This window comes from Toxorhynchites rutilus, chromosome 3, assembly GCF_029784135.1.
Source record: "Toxorhynchites rutilus septentrionalis strain SRP chromosome 3, ASM2978413v1, whole genome shotgun sequence".
NCBI lineage: Eukaryota > Metazoa > Arthropoda > Insecta > Diptera > Culicidae > Toxorhynchites > Toxorhynchites rutilus.
This window is the reverse complement of record NC_073746.1, coordinates 98,285,862-98,311,225: the sequence shown is the minus strand read 5'-3', so window position 1 is coordinate 98,311,225 and position 25,364 is coordinate 98,285,862. Positions and strand designations below refer to the sequence as shown.

The window sequence follows — 25,364 nt, the reverse complement described above, 5'->3', positions numbered from 1 at the left end:
CTCTCGAGGTAGTGCGGAGTCGTTTATTGTATCCCACTGGGCTTGAAGGCGTGATAAATACGCTGCGTATGTTGTTCGGCCGACCAGAGGTGATAGTCTATTCGCTGGTCTGCAGGATAAGAGAAATGCCGTCACCGAAGACGGAAAAACTTGGAACATTAATTGACTTCGGCGTTGCCGTTCAGAACATGTGTGCAACTATCGTAGCCTGTGGGTTAAACGAGCACTTGTGTAATGTGGCACTCCTCCAAGAGCTAGTCGAGAGGCTACCGCCCACTATTAAGCTCGATTGGGCAAAGCACCGTCATACCCTAAGTTCTGTGACGTTATCGGATTTCAGTAGTTGGTTGGGAACACTAGTAGAGGCTGCTTGCGTAGTTACAGATCCGTCAGCAATTAGCACGTACATTGGTAAAACTGATAAGCGTAATCGAAAAGAAGAAACGTACGTACATTTCGAATCAAGCTCCTTGCCATCTTCACGTTCAGTAGTCCCTATCAGAATCACACCAAAAACATTAAATAAGCTATGTGTTATTTGTCAGGGTGGATGTAGTAATGTTAGCCAGTGCAAAATATTTCATGATATGGATGTCGACGCCCGATGGACAGTGTTGAGAGAGAACAGGCTATGTAGGAAGTGTTTGGCGAAGCATTTCGGAGCATGTACAATCAAACAAGTTTATGGGAGAAACGGTTGTACTTATATGCATCACTCGTTATTACACGACGATTCTCGATATTTGAGAAGAGAGAATCTCCAAATGTCAACTCCTGTATCAAATGAAGAACTTCTGTCGAGATCTGCAATACTCATGTTAACTATGATAATAAAACATTGTTACGATATGTTCCGGTATTGCTTCATGGGCATGGTAAATTCGTCCGCACCTTTGCTTTCCTTGACGATGGCTCGTCGGTTACATTGATGGAACATGATCTCCTGAGCGAATTAGGTCTTGAAGGTGAATCGTATCCTCTGTGTCTGGGATGGACAGCCGATCATCAACGTCAGGAAGATAATTCTGTAAAGCTTGGTATAGGGATTTCTGGAGTGCACGATAGGAAAGTGCATTGGATGCCGAAGGTTCACACCGTCGGAAGTCTTGTCTTGCCTCGTCAAACTCTTGAAGTGGAAGAACTAGTGCGTCGCTATCCACATTTGAAGGACCTGTCCGCTGACTCATATTATGGTGCTCAGCCCAGGATACTTATTGGAATGGACAACTGCCGTTTGGGCTACGCATTGGACAGTAAAGAAGGGATGAAAAACGAGCCAATCGCCACACGAACCCGTCTTGGATGGGTAATTTTTGGACCTTGCTCATCAGTTTTTTCCTCCTTGCCAAACCCTAAAGCTCACCATAGCTTTCATATGTGTCCATGTTGCGAACGAAGCGACGCTGAACTGCATAGCATGATGAAATCATACTTTTCTCTAGATTTGTAGTTGGCATTGGTGTAGTGCGCCCTATTAAACCGCTTTTATCAAAAGATGACGAGCGAGCGGAGCATTTGCTCAAAGCTCTAACCGTTATCAAAGAAAAAAGATATGAAACAGGATTACTTTGGCGATGCTATGATATTCGATTACCAGACAGCAAGGCGATGGCCATGAGACGACTGGTGTGCTTGGAAAAGCGAATGCAGCGAGATCCTAAGTTGGCCGAAATGTTGAAGAAGCAGATTCAGAATTACCAACAAAACGGATACATCGAAAAGCTGACTGAAAGCCAGCTTTCAGAAAAATTCCCCCAGCCGGGTGCTATGATTGATGCTAGGATCGTTAGCAAAATCTAAAGCAGAACTGTCAGTGGGATACCCAATTCATATGAAAACAAAGGGAAAATGTCAGTGGGATACCCAATATGTTGGCTCCTGTCAGTTCAATGGGGGTTCTCTAAAGACGTCACCCGGCTGAATTCCCCCGTGTGTGGTATTTGCCGATATTCCCTGTGATTAATCCGAACAAACCGGGTAAGCTGCGCATAGTTTGGGACGCGGCCGCTAAGGTGGCGGGAACTTCACTCAACTCTTTTTTACTCACCGGTCCGGATCAACTTACATCTCTTCCGTCCGTGCTTCACCGTTTCCGAGAGTTCCGAGTGGCCATTACGGAGATATACGGGAGATGTTCCATCAGGTGATGGTGAATAGAATTGACCAACAATGTCAGAGATTCTTATGGAGGGATGGCAATCAAGATCGTAGCCCAGATGTTTATGCGATGAAAGTGATGACATTCGGGGCTACTTGTTCGCCAAGCTGTGCACAGTTTGTGAAAAATCATAATGCGCAACGCTTTCAGGATCGATTTCCAAGAGCAGCTGAAGCGATAGAGAAAGAACATTATGTGGATGATTTGCTCACTAGCGAGGAGTCTGATGAAGAAGCAATAAAATTAGCAAAAGATGTCCGTTATGTTCATAATGAAGGTGGGTTCGAAATTCGCAACTGGCTGTCGAACTCAAAGCGAGTGTTGCGTGAGTTGGAAGCGGAGCCGGGCGAGAAAAGTTTTAACCTGTCGAGTGAGTTGGGAACGGAGAAAGTTCTTGGGCTGTGGTGGTGCACGAGCTCTGATACGTTCACCTTCAAACTATCTCCGAGAATAAACGCTGACCTACTTCGCGGTCGCATTGTACCGACAAAAAGGCAAATTTTGAGCACCTTAATGATGATTTACGATCCGCTGGGATTATTAGCAAACTTTCTGATGTTCCTGAAGATATTGCTTCAAGAGATTTGGCGTAGTAGTGTCGGTTGGGATGATCACATTAAGAGTGAACAATTCAAGAGTGGCTGATATGGTTGCGTGTTCTTCCGTTAGTGGAATCTGTTAGCGTACCCAGGTGCTATCGAATGAATACAAGCTGTGGAGAGCGGAATAATATACAACTTCATGTATTTGTTGATGCATCTGAGAACGGGTTTGCTGCGGTTGTTTATCTACGATTTGAAGAGGATGGCGTAGTGGAGTGTGCGCTTGTCGGTGCGAAAACACGGGTAGCTCCTTTACGATTTATATCGATTCCTAGACTTGAGCTTCAAGCAGCAGTAATTGGAGCACGTTTAGCAAACCATATCTTGAAATCGCACAAGCTGCAGCCTAGACAAAGATTCTTCTGGTCAGATTCCCGCGACGTTCTCTGTTGGTTGAATTCTGATCACCGAAAATATAGTCAGTTCGTAGCGGTGCGAATCAGTGAAATGCTGGAGTTGACGGAACCCAATGAATGGAATTGGATTCCGTCGAAACTGAATGTCGCAGACGACGCAACAAAGTGGCAGAAGTTACCAGATTTGTCTCCTTCAAGTCGCTGGTTCCGTGGACCAGAATTCTTGTGGAAATCCAAACAGCATTGGCCTGTTCCACCATCAAATATTAATCACTCCACGGAAACCCCTGAAGAAAAGCGTCCTTGTGTATTCCACCACTTTGCAGAACGCACAATGTTTCGATGGGAGGACTTCTCTAGTTGGAAGCGTTTGCTTCGTCATGTAGCGTTCGTAAAACGCTTTCCAGCTAATTTGCTTAGGAAGCTAGCAAAAAAGTCTATAGTTACCGGTGCATTGACGCAGGAGGAACTTAAAAATGCGGAATTGTTCATAATTAAGATCGTTCAGGAAGCTGAGTTTTCAAGTGAAATAGAAAAGTTGAAGAAACCAAACCCTGTGCCATGGAAGAATGTGTTACCGAAAAGTAGCAAATTGTATGGACTGAGTCCATTTATTGACAATGATGGGTTGCTTCGTATGAAGGGTCGCATAGAATTTGTAGGAGAGTGTACGAAATATCCGATACTATTACCCAGGTGCCATTCTACTACAGACCTTATTATATCCGATATCCATCAACGTTATTGCCACATCAACCATCAAACCACGCTCAACGAAATCCGTCGAAGATTCTATGTGCCTAAACTCCGTTCAGCATACAAACGCGTACAAGCAGCATGTCAGTACTGCAAGAATCGGAAGGCAAAGCCGGCTGTACCAGAAATGTCAGTTCTTCCGCCTATGCGACTAAAGCCCTTCTGTCGACCCTTTTCCTATATTGGTATCGATTATTTCGGGCCGATGTATACCGTTGTTGGCCGACGGACAGAAAAACGTTGGGGTGATCTATAGCTATAAATGGATTTATTCACGTGAAAAATAGGTGTAAACGGGTGAGAATAAATATGATACACTTATTCGAGGTATATATAACTTGAATAAATTCAGCATATGTAAACGCTTGTGAATTTCTCACTGGTGAGAAATCACTAAAGTTGGATGCAGTTCTACTTCAGGTGAATAAATTCACCTAAGATATGAATATATTCATTATATAAATTCACGCTAGTATAAACGGTTGATTCGATTTCTATAAATCTCATCATATTTCTTCACATGAATATATCACTACTTCTACGTCAAAATAATCACACTTCTACGTCAAAATAAGGTGGCTCCCAGAATAAAGAAATATACTTTGGTATCTCACGTCACTCGCTGCGCGGAATCATAAAAAACATAACAAATAGTATATAGCTTGCTACAATACGGTGAAATTCTTATTCAATACAACTTATTGATTGTGTCACGTGACAGCGCTTTATGGAGACTGTTTTTTCGCACACAGCGCGTTTTGACGTCTCAAAATGAAAGCCGATTTTTGCAACGATCTTGCGAGTTTTCAGAAAAACTGAATATACAGGAATCACCGTTCATCTTTTGTTGACAAATTATAGAACAAAGTTTATTTGTATGTTTTGAAACGGAACTGAAAATACAAATTTAATGTTCAAATGTCGGAAACCGCAAAAAGACAGGTGTTGTCACATCACAGAAGTATTGGGCTGGCAAAAAGCGAAAATCTACTCCAACTGACTCCTCAGTCAAGTTTTATGTCTTTATACTATAGTATCATTGATATCGACTCACGAGCCGATACCGATTTTATGTAGATTTTGCATGAACACATGAATTAGATGAGTGCTTCGAAGATAAGAGATGATGCGTGGAATAAAGATGGGAGTTGATACTTGATCTTCAAACTGATATCACGTGTATTTATTCACTCATTAAGTAAACCGAAACATTACATATACCATGAGTACCTTACCCATGAAGCGCACCCTTCACCGGGCATCTCCAACCAAGTTTGCTTCCCATACTTTTGCAATTCCACTGTAATTTTTTATCTGTCCATGCGACAAAAAATCCATGGAATCTCAGATCATCTACGATCCAATGCTATTCCGTCGATATTTTCGGAAAATATGGTAAAGTTAGATCTGATAAAATTTTCTTTACTGACGGTTCATTAATAAACGAGTCCACTGGCTTTGGCATCTTCAATGAAAATTCCAGTGCCTCTCAAACTCAAAGATCCTTGTTCCGTGTTTGTCGCTGAAATGGATGCGATACACTATGCTCTAGGGATCATTAAAACACTGCCCATCGATCATTATTTTATTTTTTCAGACAGTCTCAGTTCAATGAAGGCAATCCGCTCAATGAAAGTTGATAAACGCTCATCTTATTTCCTAACAAGAATAAGACTATTGAGTGTTTGGTCGAAAAATTATTCAAGATTACCTTAGCATACACACACACTCTTTACAGATACACAGGCCGAAGGTTGTGCAGCCCACTGATCATCCACCATGAGCTGAGGATTGTACCGCTCATGACAACTCTACACGAGCTGATGATTGCGCCGACTAGTGACCATTCTATCCTGGATTCCTCGAGTCGAGAAGACGCACCACGCTAGATATGGTATACAGACCTGGGGGCGTTGCTGGTTAAGGCCTTGTTCTCACTGAAGCGGGGCGTCAGCGTGGCTTGGGCGGGGCGTGTGATGCTAACGATTAATCGTGTGTGTTCTTACCGATGTGTGAGCGTGGGTTTGGCGTGTGGCTGGCGCGCAAACGAAAACACTTCACGCCGGCGATATTTGTACTTCTCCGCTTCTCTCTTGCATATGTTTGTTTGTAGTAGTGACATATTTTTAATTTTTCGCGTTTTTTTAGTTTTTACGTTTTTCACCGTCCGATTTTTGTCCCGGTTCGTCCAACGATGTTGGAATATTTAAAAATAAACCAATTTTCATTCTTTCATTCAAAAATACACATTGACAATTTGTATAAAACACGCCAAAGACACGCCGCTGGCACGGTGCAATGTGAGTGAATTAAAATGTCGTTGCGAGAAGTGAACACGCCCCGCTCACGCCACGTTGACGGCCCGCTGCAGTGAGAACATGGCCTAATGGTCAGTTGCATCCCAATAGGAAGTATTTTGTGTCGGGCACACGTACGGAGCATTCGAGACTGCAAATCTCAATTATGAGAACACTTGTAATACTAACCTCGAGCCAACCGCGAGTATACAGTTACATATTACTAACACAGATGATAAGAAAAATTGTCGAAATATTGAACCCCGGCCCCGTGAGTCTAACGCCATATATTTTGGATAAAAAAAGCGAATTCAACTGTAAAATATTCTCCCAACAGTGGCGTAGCGTGACCGGGTGTCACCCGGGGCGGTTCTCTGAGGTGTCACCCCTTCAATGAAAACTGGCTACAAAGCCTTCGTTCCGTTTTTTAATGTAAAATAAAATTTATCGCACCCAGAAATTTATTTATCAAGAAATCACAAAATCTTCACGTGTCTCGATTTAATAGTAGCAAATTTTCTGAACACAAAATCAATATAAATAGGCATTAGTACATTCACTTGTTGTGCACCCGTGGCCGAGTGGTTAGCGTCTCACATTATCATGCCGGGTGTTCGGGTTCGATTCCCGTTCCGGCCGGGGGATTTTTCGTCAAAGAAATTTCCTTCGACTTGCACTGTGGTCACGCGTATTCAAGAGCTTGCCCCTCGGAATACATTCAAGGCGTGTTATTTGGCCTAAGAAATCTCAACCATGTGTTAATAAAAGACGCTAGTTAATACATACGTTAGTGCACCCGCGGCCGAGTGGTTAGCGTCTCACATTATCATGCCGGGTGTTCGGGTTCGATTCCCGTTCTGGCCGGGGGATTTTTCGTCAAAAAAATTTCCTTCGACTTGCACTGTGGTCATGCGTATTCAAGAGCTTGCCCCTCGGAATACATTCAAGGCGTGTTATTTGGCTTAAGAAATCTCGACCAAGTATTAATAAATGACGCTAGTTAATGCATACGTTGAGACGGCAAAAGTTCCACAAGGGAACGTTAACGCCATTCAAGAAGTAATACATACGTTGAGACGGCAAAAGTTCCACAAGGGAACGTTAACGCCATTCAAGAAGAAGACATTCACTTCCAATTCACTATTCATCCAATCCAATCTATCGGGCATTTGTGAGCAACACGGGAAATTCATTGTCGGACCTCAGCTTGGTTGAAGCTCAACGTGTTAGGCATGCCTAACTTACCGTTGACTGCAGCTAATTTATAATTAATTTCAACTTTGAAGAACCGCTTTCAGAAGATGTTACAAAAACGCAAAAGTTTAGTAACAGTTTCAAACTAACTTTAAGATTTGGAAGAGTTTCTTGGAAATCCCACAAATGCACACAAATATGTGTATACTAATCAATCCTGATACTATAATTCATTCCACCAACTTATGTGAAGCATCGCGAAAATAAACCATATCTTACTAAGTTAGTATTCCTGTGTGTTTCAAACTTCTCAAGTGCAAGGTGTATCCAACCGGTCTTTCTCAAGACCAAAGTACCAGATTAATTCAATTTCTGAACTATCAATAACGAGGCCTTCTTCAGCCTCCTTCAGTTCTGCGCAAGATCTACTTCGAGTAGTACATCGCACCTTGAGTACGGATAATCACAAACAGAAATGTAGAATCACAATAGCTAGTACGGGGAACTCGTGCACTTGATTCAAGTTTTCGTCAGGATCTCACATAACTTCAATGGCTTTGATCAGCCTATCGTAGTTCGCATAAATCTTCGTTGAGTTTGCGACAACCTTTTTGTCGTCACACCTATGTGGCTCAGAAGCATCCCAGTGATGAGTTGAAATCGAAAAACGAATAAACAGTTTCAACAAAATGTCACATACTGTGGATTCTCAGCAAAAGAATTTTATCAACATATGTGAGTGAGTGATCTATAAACCAAAGGAACACGGCATGTGCTTCACTTTCTCAACAAAACGTGAACTGCTCCATTCGATCCAGAAATGGTTGAAGCGTTGTCGAAATATTGTGAAAATAACTTCATGAAATCTCATCCGTTACTCTCCATTTGATGAAGAATCGTTACTCAAATCAACAATCTTTCCCCATCCCATCACTGATGCGTGACGCTCATTCAAAAAACATGAAGGATTTTTTTTCGAAAAACTTGTCACCCCATTGAGGGAGACATCTGGGGCGGATTTCCCCCTGGTCCACCTCCCCCCTCCCCCCTTCACTATGCCTTGCTTATCATGGTCAGGTGAGTAAGCCGCATATGAAAGAGTTTTCCATCCCCAATCATGGCTCAATCGTTTTCTTGACCAGTTTTGCTATGTGTGATGGAGTATTATCATGCAACAAAATCATACTTTGTTGCTATTTTGGTACGCTGGTCGTTTTTCACCCAAAGATCGATTCAAACTGTTCGTTTGCTGTTGCCAAGTATGAGTAACTCATAGCATATTCTGATCCATCAAACACAGAGCATTGCCATGCAAATAATGTTGATGGTTACTCTGAACTTACCTGAAGGCTGAGGCACATAGGATTCTCAAAATAAATTCACTTTTCATCCCCATTCACAATCCGATGTGGAAATGCCTTCCTTTTGTATCTGGTAAGCCACATTCCACGGGTAATTCTTCGGTTTTGCTGCTGGCTTTCGCCATGCTTATGTGCAACCCATTTTCCGATCTTATGGATCTTTCCCATGACATACAAGGGTTGAACTCAGCTATCGAAGTTTTGTGCGATTCTGCCGTTAACTTGAATACAAATTCAAGTGCGATGTACTAAATACGTAAAGATGGTCGAAGTTTCTGAAGCAATTCAAGCTCAGCACATCAAACTGGCAATTTTCTACGACGATGTTTCGGAAAGGGTGCTTTTTCTAGAGATAACAAATGTTTCGAAAAGGGTGCTTTTTCTAGAGATAACAAATTCACCTGGATAATGTCAATCATATGACTGTATTAGATGCGTGACAGTTCATCGTGAAGTGAGACTTCCCTGAAACACTGTCAAATCTTCCAGTGAGTTGAAGCTGTTACTAATCGTTTGTGTTTCTGTGATATTGATTATCATCGTTGTCGATTGAACGGTGAATGTGCTAAATATATTGACTTCGACGATATAATTGTTGCTGTTAATTCGAGACGCTTGAACATTTTTTTATTTTTTTGTTTGCTTGTTTGCTTTTTCTTAGAGTATAATAAATATGTTTCTTAGTTAGATAAATTGGATTTTCTATAAAAAACAAAAACAAAGGCTTGAGAACGGTTGGTTATATGGGTGCCCTCGCCAGGTCACGATACGTAACAGCGGATCTTTTGGCGTAACATTTACAAATTTTCAGAGAGATGGGAAAAATGTATTGATGGAAACCACTTTGAATGAAGCCGAATATCGGGTTTCATACCTGGTATGTAATGGAATAAATGAATCTTTGCATGGGGAGCAAAAATTTAGAGTGTGAAAGGAGAACTGGAGAATTTGCCTTTACTACTTCCGCACTAAAGTTTACGAATAGTGTGGTTCGAGTGACGGGTGTCGTTCACTTGAAATCTTGAAGGATTTGTTTTTTGAAAAATAGAATACAGTAGAATCCCGATTATCCGTTAAAGTTCTATAGTAAGCTCTTTATAACTTCCCGAAATATGTCAGTGAATGGTGGACTCTTGCCCTTTTTTTTATCTGTATTATAGTGACTTTCAACTCATTTGGCTGGTTCGTCACTTTTACTTCCATTTTTGGAAGAATGTCGGGAGTGAGAATTGAACTCGTGACCTTTAGCGTGAGAGGCATGTATGTTACCACTACGCCAGATCGCCTTCTCTTGCCCTTTTAGTTTGGTCATGGCTTTCACATTATCCGATCATTGGTATTGATAGTTTAATAATTTCTATATTGATTAAACATAGTTTTCATGCTCAAATATCTTATTTTCGTGTTTGTACTTCATTTTCAGTACTCTATGGCGCTATCCGCGATTTTTGTTATCCGAAGTGGCTGTATACTAATCCTGGTCCCCCTTTTCGCTACGCCACTGAGAAGAAATATATATTCTGTATTTTAGTATCAAATGTGCATAAGCTTCCGGTTAGATACAACAACCCGTAGTTTGTTCGATCTAACCTTACAAATTTATTCTACTGAAGTGTATGTATGAAAGTTTGAATTTCGTTTGTGTTGGAGGAAATGTGAGTTTTCCACAGTAATTGGAATTTTTTTGACTCAAGTGTAACTTTTGAAAAGGGCGTAATTAGTTTAGTAAGAGGAATCTTTGATAATTTATATCTCAAAAACTATGAGCCGCACCGAAATAGTGTCTTAAAAAGATGTATAGAGTATTGATGTTAAAACGTGAAAAAATATACACTGAGAAAAAAAAATTAGTACTCTTTTTTATTTAAAAAAAAAAACTTTATTTTCCATATCTAAAATGTGTATTTTTTAATTTTTAAAAAAATGTTTCAGATAGAATATAAGTCATGAAGAAAATTTAAAAAATTAGTCTAAGATGGTAAAACTAATAGGATCACCGATAAGTTTCATCGTTTTTTTCAAAAGTTATTGCTTTATTCTGCAAAAATGGTTACAAATTTAATATTCAAAGTATTGCCCATCGCCAGTCACAACTTTTTCCCATCTATCTGGAAATTCACGGATCCCTTTACGGAATATTTTGACTTCATCAAAATTAGAGAAGTGCTGGTCAACCAGGTCATGTTGCAACGATCGAAAAAGGTAGTAATCGGACGGAGCAAAGTCTGAAGAATACGGCGGGTGGGATAGGACCTCCCATTTCAGCGTTTCCAAGTATGTTTTGACCGGTTTCGCGACATGCGACCGAGCATTGCGTGCTGCAAAATAACTTCGTGTCTTTGCTCGTATTGTGGCCGTTTTTCCTTCAGTGCACGGCTCAAACGCATCAATTGTCATCGATAGAGGTCCCCCGTAATGGAAAAACAAGGTCCCCCGTAATGCAAAAACACTCTCGTTGGTACGAAATTCGACATATGCGAAGAGGCAAAAAACTATGTTGTTTACGCTTCAATTTTTTGACATCTACTGGAATAGACGCACAATGTCGGTAGTTTTCCAACGAATATCTGAAAAATTTGATTCACTGAAATAATAATCAAGTTACGCCATCTGTTGCAAAACCGAAGAAACTTACCGGTACACATTTTGAGGAACTTTGCGGAACATCGATGTTTTATGAATTTTCGAAACTTGTATGTTAACAATATTTTTTAGGAACAAATTATGAATTCTGATGTGATTTCAAAACAAAAAAGCTCTTCATATATCTCCTGCTAAATGCAGCCATTCTCGAGATATTAAAAAAAAGATTTCTAATTTATTGACTTTTTTATAGTGAATAAGCTCTTTTAATATGTTTGTCATGTTAATTAATATGTTTGTCGTGTTATTTTATGAATTTGCTTATAATTTTCAACAACTTTTCCAAATACATCATTATGATAAAAATATATGTTTAAGAGTTACCCATGTTATGTTTAAGAGTTTTAACCAACATGTCTTCGAATGTTTTTCAACGTAACTTTGATTAGACTCAATATTTTTAAAAGACAATCTTATGGTTTCTAGCTATGCATATGGCAGGTTCGGAATAAAATAAGTTCATCTGTTATATTCTCCATATATATTTTTTTCATTTTAGACATAAAACATGCTTAAAGCTACTTTTACAGTTCCACAGAATGTCCTTCCGTTATCGAGAATCATTTTACGATTGTATAATTTTTATTTTCCGGCCTAAAGCTATGATATAACTGATTTCTGGAAATTTTCTTCACATCATCATAACACGTTTTAACTTTTATTTGCCCATTGCTTAGTCACTCTGATATTTTTCCATACTCACAATATATAAAAACTCGCTAGGCCGAAACAAGGGACTGTCCACATACCACGTGGACAACTTTAGGAGGGGGTAGGGGTTACGAAAATGTCCACTCTTGTCCACGATGAGGGGAGAGCGACCGATTTATTCTCATTAGTTTAAGAGGATAACGACGAAATGATAGGATGAAGATACCGTAAAAGCATGTTAGAATGTTGTAATATTGAAAATACAAGACTTTGTTTTCCTAGATGGGGTTTTCGGTTCAACTTCCGCTCTTGATGAAAAAACCGTTTCGCTTTCAAGGCTTCCAAGGCTTCGCGAAAATGGAATACAAACAACAAATTCTTTTATGGATACACGCAATATATCTCTCGAGAAGTGTTGTTAGCAGTGATGCTCTACTTCGTTCTGGATTACGCTTCAATTGCGTTGCTCAGAAAGTTCATGCCGTCACTAATGAATCATTAGTTAGGGCTCGACAATTTCGAAACTAAAAGATGGAAATGATTTTGTACTTCTTCCTTTCTCTTCAGCCAATTTCAATTTCGATTGTGTGTATTCACTACGCATACTGAAACATCGATGCTTCTATTTCGTTTTCGTTTTACTGTCGTTTCCTTTGAAGCAGACGCTTTTACACGACGATTGAAACTGCCTTATTTATTATCCTTTAATTTCTCAAAATTAGATTTTAGATTAGTGGAATTAAAAGGGGCATATGAGGGTATATTAGTCTTACAACCAGATCCGATAAATGATTACGCCTGCTGGCATACTGCATATTCATATAGTCATTTTCATTACTTTTAGTGAATACGATTGGAGCTCCAATGAAATTTTCATTTGAAATAAGACATTTTCATTCGATATAAGAACCTTTCATTTTCATTTGACGATTTGATTATTTCGCTTCAGTATGATGGATGAAGGAAATGAACGTGAAATGAAACGAGACTGTACGAAGCTGAAGTGATGTTCTCTTGATTGAGCGTGAAGAGAGAATAGCACTATTGTGAAATTGTAAGGCCCTGTTAATGATAATCAAATCGAAACGCTGATTAAGAATAATCCTCAGTACACGACACATGAATTAGCAGCTTCATTACAAATACAGTAGAACCCAGATTATCCGTGAAAGTCTGGCAAGGTCACCGCGAATAACGAAAATCGCGGATAACGCGTTAATGGACTAACAATGAGGTGCAAACATGTAATAAAAATATTTCAGCAGAAAACATTTAATGGATCGAATTTCCGTCATCTCGTATTTCCAAACTCACAGTTTTGAAGCAAATCGTGACTGGTAATGCAAAATCTAAGCATTCATAACAATATTGAGTGAAAAAAAAAATCTTTGAGCTAACCAAATGACCTCCGTTAGCTATCCTCGAAGCCTGTCTCCACCAGGAGAAAGTCTTTCTTTGTTTCAGATATTGCATCTTCAGATTATCATTTGTTCGGGACGGAGGAAAAGATAATTAAAGAACAAGAATTTCGATTCATTGGATATCATAAAAAGCACGTTGCGCAGTCTTTTGACGAAAAAAAATCAAAGAAGTTCTGCGATGATGGAGTTTTTAAGTTGCGTGGATCCTGTATATAATAGAGTCAAAAACCAATTTTTTTATTCGTTTTTATGCATATATTTGTCGTTATTTGAATATAAAAGAAGAAGAATTTAATTTTTGATTCATACCCTTATAGTTAGAAAACACCTTTCTCACATGAAAGAAATAAATTTATACAGAATCTCTCAGGATTTGATGAAAAAAATCCTTCTACGCATATGTTCGAATTGCAACAATGACAGAGTTATAGAACTTTTTTTTTTTGTTTCGGACTCTGTCGCCTCGAACTAGCTCTACATTCAAAAGGACGCTACGGAAGACGATTCTGTTGCTTCCATTTGAAAGGTGAGAAAATTTAGTATAGGATATAATAGTAGAACATCAAAATTAGAGGATCAAATCCATTTAGAAGTGAAAACTATTTAGGAATTTAGGAATTTCTGATGTGTTATTATTAATTTTATCCTAAAAATTCATATTAAATTTGATTGACTCTATCACTCAAATTAAAGCTCTTTATTCGCTCTACAATTTGTTCTTTGACATCCAACTTCTATCTTTCTTAATTTCGCTGGTGAAAATTCAAGCAAAAATTTAAAAAAAATCACGTTTTTACCTCACCACTTAAATTTCACGTTGAAAGGTTACATTTTTCCTTGAAATAAGTCATATTTGAAATGTAAAAAAAATTATTTCAAACTGTATATAATCGAGTCCAAAATTGTATATAACCGAATCACATATAATCGAGTCTGTATATAATCGAGTCCAACCTGTATTAGGCACGTCTATTAGTTTGAGCAATTTAGGTGTTGATCAAATCAAAACTACATAACCCCACACACCATTTTAGTATTTTGAACAGCATGATATCCATATCGATTTTTCACTGAGGTATTGTTTCGCTTTAGCTTTTCTTCGATGATTTCGACTAACTCAATTCCACTAACGAAGCCCTTGATTTCATTGTTTGATTTTCTCCAAAACTTAAGCAGCTCAGCCAGTTTACGTCAGTTTATGCTACAAAATGTCCGAGTTAAGAATTGTCCACGTGGACAACAGGGGGAGGGGTATAGGAAATGTCCACGTTTGTCCACGGAGGGGGAGGGGGGTGTCTAAAATAGTGCTTTTTCTGTCCACGTGGTATGTGGGCAGCCCCAATAACTTCATAACGAAACCAGTAGTGGTATCAGAGACGAAAACAATTATATTTAAAGCGGTTTCGGACTGTCAAAGAACAAATGAGCTAGTATTTAATTCGGTATAGTTGTTCGGAAAAATTGTGCAATTCGATCTAATAAAACTAGTCCGGATTAATCAACATCAACGGCGTATTCACTGTTCCAATCTCGCTCGAAAACCGCTTGAAGGTCTTGCACTATGGTGCCATTGGATGGGGAAGAGGACATAATCATACCGATTCCAGCGGTATCAATGAAGTAGTCACCCGACCAGTTAGAAGTACCGATGTAAGCAGTGTTATCAGTAACCATGTACTTATTGTGATTCACTCTTCCAAATGGTATCTTTCCCTGATCCTCGCTCGCTGGGACAATAAATCGCCTCACTTCAATCTGCACACCGGCTACACTTCCCGAAAGGGCTTTGAGCGAGTTCAAAAAGTATTGCTCGGATCCACGTGAGTGTTTCCAGTGCGAAATCAGCATTCGGATGGAAACTTTCCGTTCGATTGCTGCTTTTCGCAGGGCATCATCGATAATTGGCCAATATCTGTAATTTAGAACTGCGTTTGAAAAAAAAGGTCATTGTTGAAGGAAGGCTCTGCTCACTGGGGTTTGGCGGTATATAGCGTAAGTGGAAAATAATCCATTACTGATATGTGAATGAATTTTTCCGCCCGTCGAATCACGTCGGTGATGGCATCCAAATCATGGGAGCGACCCTTGGTAGACATCGGAGGAGGTGAACTCTGTTACATGGAAAGTATTAATTTCACCGATTGAAACCCACAAAAGGATCACTTACTGAAAAATAGGTGTCCACTTTGAACTTATTCGTTTCAACGGACAGAGTATTATCCATGTTGTATTTAGTGGAATAAGCACTGGGCCACTGCGAAGGAATTTGAGCGTTAGGAACTCCCATATCCCAGTAAACCTGTGAAGTTTGAAAATCGGTTTTCATCACGCGTATCTAGAACAAAGTTCGTGTCATTACATCGAATATTTTGGCTATATCAGTTGCCAAACAGGAACAGTTAATAGCCAATACTCCGAGCTCCTTGACTTGAGTCAACGATCGCCAGTCCATGTTCGCACTGCCCACATAGAAATGCATTCTATCTGCTATCCAAACTTTGGTGTGGAGTACTCCACCCCCGAACAGGCGTGGAAAGTTTACCGAGCGCACTTTTGCCGCATGCATGCTTTCAAATATTCCCGTCTCAATGTCCGGATTTGCCGACGTGGGTATACTCTGGGCGATTTTTATCGAAATATTACCAGATTTTCCTTTATCGCCAATGGTTTTAAATATGTCTTCACCTTGCCATGCGCTCGAGTGATTATAGACTTCGTCCCGTCTGAGGGTCCAATAAAAGGATCCTATTTCGAGCGTGTTTTTGCCCAGCTCGAGTAAGTGCTTCCAAGCATCGTAAGTTGACATAAATGTTGGACTTCCAGCTGGATAAATCAATCCTTCAGGTATACTCTCCACTAACTGTATACTAGACGCGGAGTAATTTAGTAGTTCGATTAGTATTTATACAAAACTCACTTGCATCCTTCCGAGCAAACATCTTTCGTAACGCGTTTCACTTTTGATCGGAGGTAGCCCTTTCCATTGCTATCTAACAGTGGCAACAAAACCACCATTACTATAAGAACAAGTATTATTGAAATAGGAACTAACGAGGGTTGGCACCAACTGCGAAGCGTCCACCTGTTGAGTGATTCCAGCCTGAATAAGTTGTTCAGTAGCCAGTAGTTCAGAAGCCAACAAATTTTACCTTCGTTTTTCGCCATCGTCCCATTGAAAGCTATCCTCTTCACCAGACTGAGCCTTAAAAAGCGAGTATTGTTATAAAGAACTATGGTACACCATATGAAACCTACCTCCATAATCGACGATTCTCCGCGCTGTGCGCGCAATGGTAGTTGTATCTTCATTTCGTACTCAATTCCACTTTAATCTTTACCCGAGACGCACTAAATGCATATCATATGGTGTAATGTGATAGCAGAAAGTATCCCAGCGCAAAGGTAGTTAATAATGAATCCTTGTCAAACAAAGGAAAAGTTACAAATATGGCCAAAAGTCATGATGAGTAAATATGGCTCTCTCTTATCTGTTTTATAGTATACGATGTTATGAATGAGAATAAATAAATACACACGCAAACGTAAATAACACGACTTTGTGTGTTCATTTCCCATATGTCCCATACTGCTTGCACAGTTGGTTGTGAGCGTCCTAAATGGTCAAAATAGATAAACGCCTATGACCCATTCCATGAGGTTACGCACAAAAGAACCAATTTTTTGAAGAAAATGTATAACGTTATCTGAAAAAAAAAACTAGTTATAATATGATTTTTTAAATGAATTGAATTTTTATACACCAACTTTTGATTAGAGCGTGTTTAAAAAACTACATAAGGTACACCGGAGTAAGTTAAAACGGAAGTCGTGACTATTGTCGGAACTTTTCATCTGCCATGATATTTTTTTTAGGATACAGATCCACTAAATACTCGAGCTGACTGCCATAAACGGAAAATTGAAGCGTCTGGTCGTGTTCCATTGTACTGTTTGTTTTTTCTCGTTCGTAAAATTAAATCCGAACTTTTTGAAGTCAACTTAATCCGTTCCAAAAACAGTTTTCACGTAATTTATGGTTTCTAAAAACTCAATGGGTAGTTACTGGATGTTGACTTGGTGGATTTCAGTTGAAGAAATCTACGAGGGAAATATTTACTATTCAAGATTTTTTATTTTTTTTTCACTTATCCCTTGCTTTTCAACGGCCGGCGTAAGATGAAACGCATATAACGGAGCAAATTGAAAGAAAGGTATGCCACAAATTTTCACTTGTGAACCGCACTTTTTGTCTATCATGGTCTGAAAGTACGTTAGGAGAACGATATATATTGTTGTTAACTAACTATATTGTTGTTGCAGCGCTGTTGTGCGAGCACAATCAATGACACAAGGGGAATCGGCACGAATTTGCGTCATACCGGAACCAACTTTGTTTCGACATGTTAAAGGTTTGGGTGGCATGAAGAGCAGCATAAGAAGATCTACTGTTATTCCTTCCAAAGTAGGATTAAGAATAGCATCAACACTAAAGAGAAATGTGGCAAGTAAAAAGGAGACAATCTTCGCTCTGGAACAGTATCTAACGGAAAACTTCATCAAGACACCGTTCAGGGATAGTATTCCAGAAGATTACTTTCTCAATTTTGAGCAACATCATGTCTCTAAAGGGCTAAAATATGTTGAAGTGACCAGAAAAAAGCGGCTGATCCGTGACACTGTCGGACAGAATGTAGATTCTGGAAATCCACTTGAATTTATGCTGCTGGATGACGTGAAGCAAGATTTTGGTCAAGATAGAACCAAGAAACGACGAGTCTGGGCATCACTTCACGCACCAAGTTCGGCATGGATTACACCAGCTTCTGGCACGTGGTGACCGGAATGGCGTTCCAACAAGCTTGGAGCCTGTCCTACAGTTGCTGTTTATTCTTCGACTTCACCGTTTACACCGACAGTCCGGGAACTCACGGACAAGCTCAGTTCGTCCTGGATCTTTTTCGAGGTTTTGAAGGGATCTTTCTTGGAGGCTCGCTTTATGGCAGAGTCATCCTACGCGGTCCTTTTTGTTGGGCGTTCAGTCGTTTCGGGTATTTTGCGGTCGTGGAAGGGCATTCAACACGAAGGTTTTGGATCATCCCAAGTACTCTGGGATTTCGGGTTGGCTGCTGCTAGCCTTGGACATTTTTCGATGACCATCCGCTGTTTTTCTGTGCAATTATGCGCGCGACCCATTGTTCGTTTACTGCAACTAGAATTCCAGAATTAAAACCTTACATTTACATGATAAATACTTACCAGGATCCAAAAACACAAAATATCAAAATAACAATCAATTTTCTTCAAAAATCGATTGACACAACACTCGAAATAGCCGAAATGAAAAACTGAAAAACGCATTTTTTAATGAATGGCTATTGTTTTAACCTCATATGTTTTAAATTTCTTGGAACAAAACAAATAAATTATTATTGTTATTCTTTATTCACAAAGACAACAGGCTATACATAGATGCCCTAATGCTTCATGACTACTACTCCTACTACTTATAATACTACCACTACAAACTACAACTACTGTAACTAATCATGTTAACTAAGAGCAATAGAAGACATTTTTTTGAGGGACGAACGAGACAAATGGAAATAAAAACAGACACTACAACGGTTAAATATGCGGCACATGCTAGATATACGTTCATTATACTCGTAATTTGTTCGGGTTGATGTGATGTATAAATAGTTCTGAGATCGTAAATTACGGTGATTTATGTTGAAGTTAATCAACCGAAGGAGCTCAGGACAATCGATGTTCGACATAATTGAGTCCAAGGTAAATAGGGCTCTGGCAACGTTCCTACGTGAAGCTAATGAGTCCAGTCCAATCAATTTGCAGCGATTCTCGTATCTAGGGAGGTTTATTGGATCATTCCACGGCAAATGACGAAACGAACGAATTTCCGCTGTATCGACTCAATTCGCTGAACATTATTCTGGTAATACGATGACCAAACCACGCATGCATATTCAAGGATCGAGCGTACCAATGAACAATAGAGAGCCTTAATGCAGTGTACGTCCTTGAATTCCTTTGTGACGCGAAAGTGTTTTAGACGTTTCAGATACGATGTAGGATATATGGTTTCGAAAGGTTAATTTACAATCCAACATCATCCCGAGGTCTTTGATGGTGTCGACTCGGTCAAGTAAAACACCATGCAGCTTATATTCAAAGCTTACTGACGAACACTTGCGTGAGAATGAAATGACTGAACACTTTGATGGGTTTACAAACATCCTGTTGGTTACGCACCATTCGCGAATATGTCTAATTGCTGTTGTAAAAACTCAGCTTCTTCGATGCAATTTACTGGGAGAAACAATTCAAAGTCATTCGCATATGAAAGTTTCAGACACTTGAGGCTTAAATTTACATCGTTAAGGTATAAATAAATTGAAGCACCATTGTGTAAATTGAAGCACCATGTTTTTAGTATACAGTGTCGGACAGAACATTAGTTATGTTTTTAATATAACGTTTTTTTCTAAGTTGCGTTAGGCCGATTACACATTATCCGGTTTCAGCCGGAACGGTTTCAAAAAGCGCCGCTGGGTTTGGACGGAAAACCGGACAACAATGTGAAAGAGACCTCGCGCTACACAAAACCGTACATCTCTCACAAACACATATATGCATTTATTTATATGTGGATTTGACAGGTAAACATTGCTTCAAATATTCCGGTTACATGCAGCTGAGTGCAGACGGAAAACCTTAAACCCACAGCTGCTGCGGCAACCACAAGCGTTCTCATATGTATGTTCCTTGGAAATCACATAAGACCGAATGTTGGAGTGTAGCACACCATGAGCATGATCAAAGTGAGACCAGGCCTCACGGAAATTACACACATCCTGCATCATAACGGCGTTCTTACCGTACCTATCGTGAATACTTCCGCCCCACTTCAGAATACGTTTAAAAAACTAACTTTAGTCCAGCTGCGGTTTATTCATTCATACGCATAATTATTTCGTTTCCAAGCATACACGAATAGTATGATTTATTTCACACGCTCTGTTGCCACATAATTTTTCAACAGTCTCAGAAACACGGTTAGATAAAAGTGCAATTTGATGAACCAATAATAATAACATTCCGTTACAAGCCAGAGACACTATTTATTTATATGTATAATGTGTTCACTTCCTGTGATTATTTTGGAATTTACCTACAAGAGAATGTATACACATCCATTCATTCTAGAGTTTTTTTTTCTTATTTCACTAATACAGTAAACAAATTACGAATAAAATAACATAATTCGTTCAAACACTATTCCATTGCTGCTTCCGCTGATCCTCGTCGAAGAACGAGCTCAACATATGCCGCAATTCCTCGAGCACGTAATCCTGGGGCAGGGGCAGCTTCTCGAGCCCAATTCGCATCACAGCTATCAATACGCGGATCCGGGGCAAAGAATGACCGAATCAGATAAGCTGGAATTTCGTTCTGACAGAACCGATGCTTTGGCGTCGGGCATTGGAACATTTAGACCACAGAGCACATATCTGACAGTTTTGGCTGGAGTGCCTTGGTCTCGTCGTCGATCGCGTCGCCGGTCAGGTCAAACTGGAATACCCAAAGAATATTAGACGAGAGAATTATTTTTAGTGTGTTCAAATTAACAAAAACTAACCTTCTCATTCAGCTCGATAAAGCCGCTCGAAATCCGCCCCTCCATGAACCGATTGAAGATTTGTTTGACATCCCCGAACTCGTTCAATAATTATTTCAGATAAGGGATGTTGCCTGTGAACAAAAAATAGAAGTCAATTAAATAACTCGATCTGCTTGTCAAAAGACACCACTCACCGTTAATAACACAGTCCGTGGCAATATGCAAAATGATGACATCGTGCACCTGTGACCATTGCTTCTTTTTGAGCAGAAACTTGCATCACAGAATTAGTTCCACAACACTGGTAGTTGTTGAAGAAGTGAAATAAAAACAGGAAGTGGGTTATATCTATGGTATAACCGCAATGGTGACGTAGGACTATCGTTGATTCAGTGATCATTTGTTTGGAGTTGAAGATGAATATTTGAGGCACTTCGAAAACGAGAGCTCTTTCGCTTGCATGTTATTTTCAATGCCAAGAGGAACTGGCAGATTATTTTGCAGCAGCGATATCTTTCCGGATTCTTCTCGAAGTCCACCACCAGTGGTTAATGCTAACTCGATAACCACCTGTTAATTGCACTTGATTGAAAAACCACAAAATCAATTGTATTTGGTCGCAGTATTATATGGATAGAAAACGTTAAAATCAACTCTTTCGAATGTAATTTGCAATTCCAAGGGGAACTGATAGATTATTTTTCAGCAACGGTCACTTCTTTCCGGATTCTTCTCGATAATCAGCAAACGTAAAGAGTTGCGCGCGTGTGTGTGTGTGTGTGTGTGTGTGTGTGTGACGGTTGCTCCGATGTCTCAAGCGGAACCAATTTTCGATGCTGGTATTCTCTCGGTCGTTTTCTCTTCTCTTAATGATAATGAATCCCTTGATCCCTCGCCGTCCAGCTCGTTCAACTCGTTCAGTAACAATGTTGTCTTGTCGATGTTCTCACGAAAAATGAATGCGTTTCTTCTTCTTCTTCTTTGTTTTTAAGAGGCTTTAAACTTTGCAGTTCATTCGCCTCTAGCCCAGTGAAGAGCCACAATAAAACCAGCCCAGAGGGGGCTGGCGAAAGGGAAACCAAAAACAAAAAATCACCCATCAGATCTGTCCGCTCGACTCTCGATTCAAGAAGAAGGTAGGAAGGAATCCTATGCTTCATAAGATATTTAATATAAGCTGTAAAGGGAAGTAAATATTTACTGATCCGAGGACCAAAGCGGTAACGAAGCACAATTGCCCTAGACTTCAAGTGAAAGGCGTGTTCCGAAAACAAAAAACACAAAAAGGCCCTTTTCAGGAGGATAGGAAGGAAAGGAGTGGAAAGGATCTGGGTGGGATTAAAATGAATGGATGAGGGAGGAGTGACATGGGTAGGAAAAGGGGAAGGAGTGGGAAGGTATGGCTTCTGAAATTGTAAATTAGTTAGTTGGCATTTGTCAGTATTTTATTCATTTTTTTATATGTATATATATTTTATTTAATTTTATTTTATTTTATATGTACATGTATACACATATACATATTTATATGTATTTAAAAAGTATTGAGTGTCAGGAATCGCCATCCATCCCACTGAGTGAAATGGAGGACAACTCCCGGCCTTTAGAGTAAAATATAATATTAGACTAGGATCCGCCACTCACCCTACCATCTCCAAAAATAAGGTGAAAGTCAGTTTCCGGTCTTACGATTATGATGTGAAAGTTATTTAAAGAAATAATTCGATTAAATATAATATAGATGCCTAGAGACCGCCCTCCGTCCTACCTCTCCCTCAATAAGGCGGTGGCTCCAGGTCTTTCGATTTGATGGAAAGTATGGTGAGAAATAGATAACATATATCTAGCATGAGAGATTTGGAGCATCATTCGCTCTACCCTCTTCAATAATAAAGCGGATGATAACTCCTGGCCTCTCAATTTAACTAAGATAATCGTAGAATTGTTGTAAGAATGCTGAAAAGTAAAGGTTATAATAATGTAATGATTACAGCGTAGGTTTAATGAAAGAAATTATTTATTTGTTCTATTATTACCCTTTGGGGGGCTAGAATTTTTCCTGTTGTGAGTGTTGTTAGTGTTGATGTTATTTTTGGTTGGAGTAGATTGGCTTGAACTGTCAGCCTGTGATTGTTGATTATTAGTGTGTGAGTGTCTATTGCTAGCGTGTGTGTTTTGGTTGTTGTGAGTGTTGGTTCTTTCAGTTGTATGTTCGTTTCGTGTACGTTTCCTTTGACTTTCTTTAGTTTGTTTATTTTCCTCATCAGAAGACTTATGTTTTTCTGAAGATGTTCCCTTGTTTGAAATTTTCCTTTTATTCTTTTTCTTCATTTCTATATATTCCATTGAATTGTCCGAATCCTCATTAGTTTCCCTATTCTGTTCTTCTTCGGTTTCCATATTTTTCTGTTCCTCTTCTTCATCTTCTGATACTTCCGAATCTTCTTCCGATTCTTCATTTGAGTTAACCGATTTATCTTCGGAATGGACGGATGGGCTCTCATCCTGAGGGGAATTATTAGAAGTGCATTGGCATTTGCACTGTGTGCAGCCGCCAACAGCATATTTAGCAATGTCCAGTCTGTCTTTAAGGACACTGGTAGGTAGTTTCATTATTCTGGAAATTGAAGATTTCTCGGGCTTCCTTGTAGGAAATTCCCTGGTCAATACGTATTTTGGTAATTTTATTTTCAATTATCCATACTGGGCACATCCTACTAGAAGAGGAATGATTACCCTTGCAGTTGACACAATATGCAGAAGAAATTTTATTTCCTGACTTTTTTATTTGGTGCTCTTGGTCGCAATTAATGCATAGTGGATTGTCACGCATACACCGTTTAGTGGTGTGTCCAAAGCGGAAGCATTGAAAGCATTGCATGGGATTTGGATTAAAATTCCTTGCCCCAGCACGAATGAAACCGAAGTAGATAAATTCGGGGATTACTGTTCCGCGAATTGTCAAAATAAGCGTCGGAGTTAGTATAATTGCATCATTATCTTTTCTGGTAATTCGCTTGACGTTGATCACTTTCTGATCTGCAAGCTCCTTTGCCAGTTCAGACTCGGTTAAATCTAAAACATCACGGCAAGTGATAACGCATTTGCGTTGGTTGAGTACCGGATGGCTAATTATCTCAATTGGAGTGTTGTCAATCAATTTAGTAATTTCAAGAAGCTTACCTAAATGTTCCTGGTTTCGTACTGGAAGGATGTATTGGATCCTGTTCTTGTCGTCTCTTTGAGGTCTGGCCTCATTTAAAGATGATTTGATCGTTTTGCTGACAGTAAACGGGTTGGTGGGGAGGACATTGTCCCCTTTAGCTCGAAGAAGTAAAATTTCCAGAGGAACACACTCCGGATCAATCCACCTTGGGAGGGGCGGCCTGGTAGACTTCCCCTGATACAGATTGGTAGATCGGCCTCCTGGAGGCCCGGAGCTACTGGAAGGCATTTTGTCGCCTGGCTATACCCTGGGTATAGCCGGCAAAATGGTCAAACTGTTCACTAGAACTCTTGTGAGAAAGGCTAATACTTCTGGATGTGACCAGGAAAAAGCCCTCACTGGGAGAAAACACACGAAATAAGCACAAGAGCACAAACAGTAAGTGTCCTTACTTTCACTTTTCTACCTATGATCTTCAGCCTATCAGACTATTTTCCTAGAAATAGTTCACATTAATTTTCTTTTTATTTTCCTATTTCACTTTTCTTCCTAACTTCTTATCGCACTCACTTTTCATGTCCCAAAACACAAATGCTAGCAACGTGAAAAACCCCTAATCACTGCCGCGAGAACGTTCTGAAACCTGCAAAAAGTAGCGTGGGGAACGCTAAAAAGCGCGCCCCTTTTTCGCCGTTAAATAGATGCAACGGATGATGGAAGAGATGTGGGAGAACGAGAAATTAACCGCCGTTGCGGCAAAATGTAATCCTTATGATGATTTTGTCCTTCTGCTGCTCTGCAAAGCTGTTACAAAATCTTGTTAGCACATATAATAAGCCTTAAGAAAGGCTGTAAGCAGAAAACTCCTATTTTTCTATACTCTTTTCCAAGGGGCGCCAAAAACACGACCGAATCGGTTGAATGTCAGTAGCACCTTGAATGCGTTTCACCACCACAATATCCCTTAAGTATGCTTTTTGTCCGTGACTGAATCGAAAGAAGGTGTGGTTTACGATGGAAATTTGGAAGGCAAACTAGAGGCAAATGAACTCTTTGAGTTTGAAACTTTCGGCGACTGAGCAATAATTGAAAATTATATGATTTTAGCGATGCGAAACAT

General features: G+C 39.7%; 1 protein-coding gene and 1 long non-coding RNA gene across 5 annotated transcripts; both read right to left on the bottom strand.

Moving 5' to 3' along the window:
- Positions 1 to 14,867: 14,867 nt before the first annotated feature.
- Positions 14,868 to 16,949, bottom strand: LOC129775037 (5'-3' exonuclease PLD3-like). Of its 4 annotated transcripts, none has more exons than XM_055779209.1 (7): positions 16,695 to 16,949; positions 16,589 to 16,641; positions 16,357 to 16,539; positions 15,799 to 16,306; positions 15,607 to 15,738; positions 15,411 to 15,550; positions 14,868 to 15,351 (listed from the first exon to the last, which is right to left on the bottom strand). In XM_055779209.1, exons 1-7 carry the CDS (start codon positions 16,746 to 16,748, stop codon positions 14,934 to 14,936), a joined length of 1,488 nt encoding a protein of 495 aa, XP_055635184.1. In that variant the 5' UTR covers positions 16,749 to 16,949; the 3' UTR covers positions 14,868 to 14,933. The 4 variants fall into 4 exon arrangements, with proteins under 4 accessions (XP_055635184.1, XP_055635185.1, XP_055635187.1 ...); XM_055779210.1 differs by having other exon boundaries at positions 16,589 to 16,635; XM_055779212.1 differs by having other exon boundaries at positions 16,357 to 16,521; positions 16,589 to 16,635; positions 16,695 to 16,948.
- A 3,709-nt stretch (positions 16,950 to 20,658) lies between these two features.
- Positions 20,659 to 21,390, bottom strand: LOC129775039 (uncharacterized). The gene is made up of 3 exons (XR_008742841.1): positions 21,273 to 21,390; positions 21,097 to 21,209; positions 20,659 to 21,029 (listed from the first exon to the last, which is right to left on the bottom strand). It is a non-coding gene; the product is annotated as an uncharacterized LOC129775039 (long non-coding RNA).
- Positions 21,391 to 25,364: the final 3,974 nt, after the last annotated feature.

Coding starts and splice junctions, on each gene's coding strand:
- LOC129775037 (XM_055779209.1), bottom strand. CDS start 16,748: ATGAAGATACAACTACCATTGCGCGCACAGCGCGGAGAATCGTCGATT. Junction 16,307..16,356: donor GTTTGCTCGGAAGGATGCAA/GTGAGTTTTGTA, acceptor CTCCGCGTCTAG/TATACAGTTAGTGGAGAGTA. Junction 15,551..15,606: donor AAGTGGACACCTATTTTTCA/GTAAGTGATCCT, acceptor TCCATGTAACAG/AGTTCACCTCCTCCGATGTC.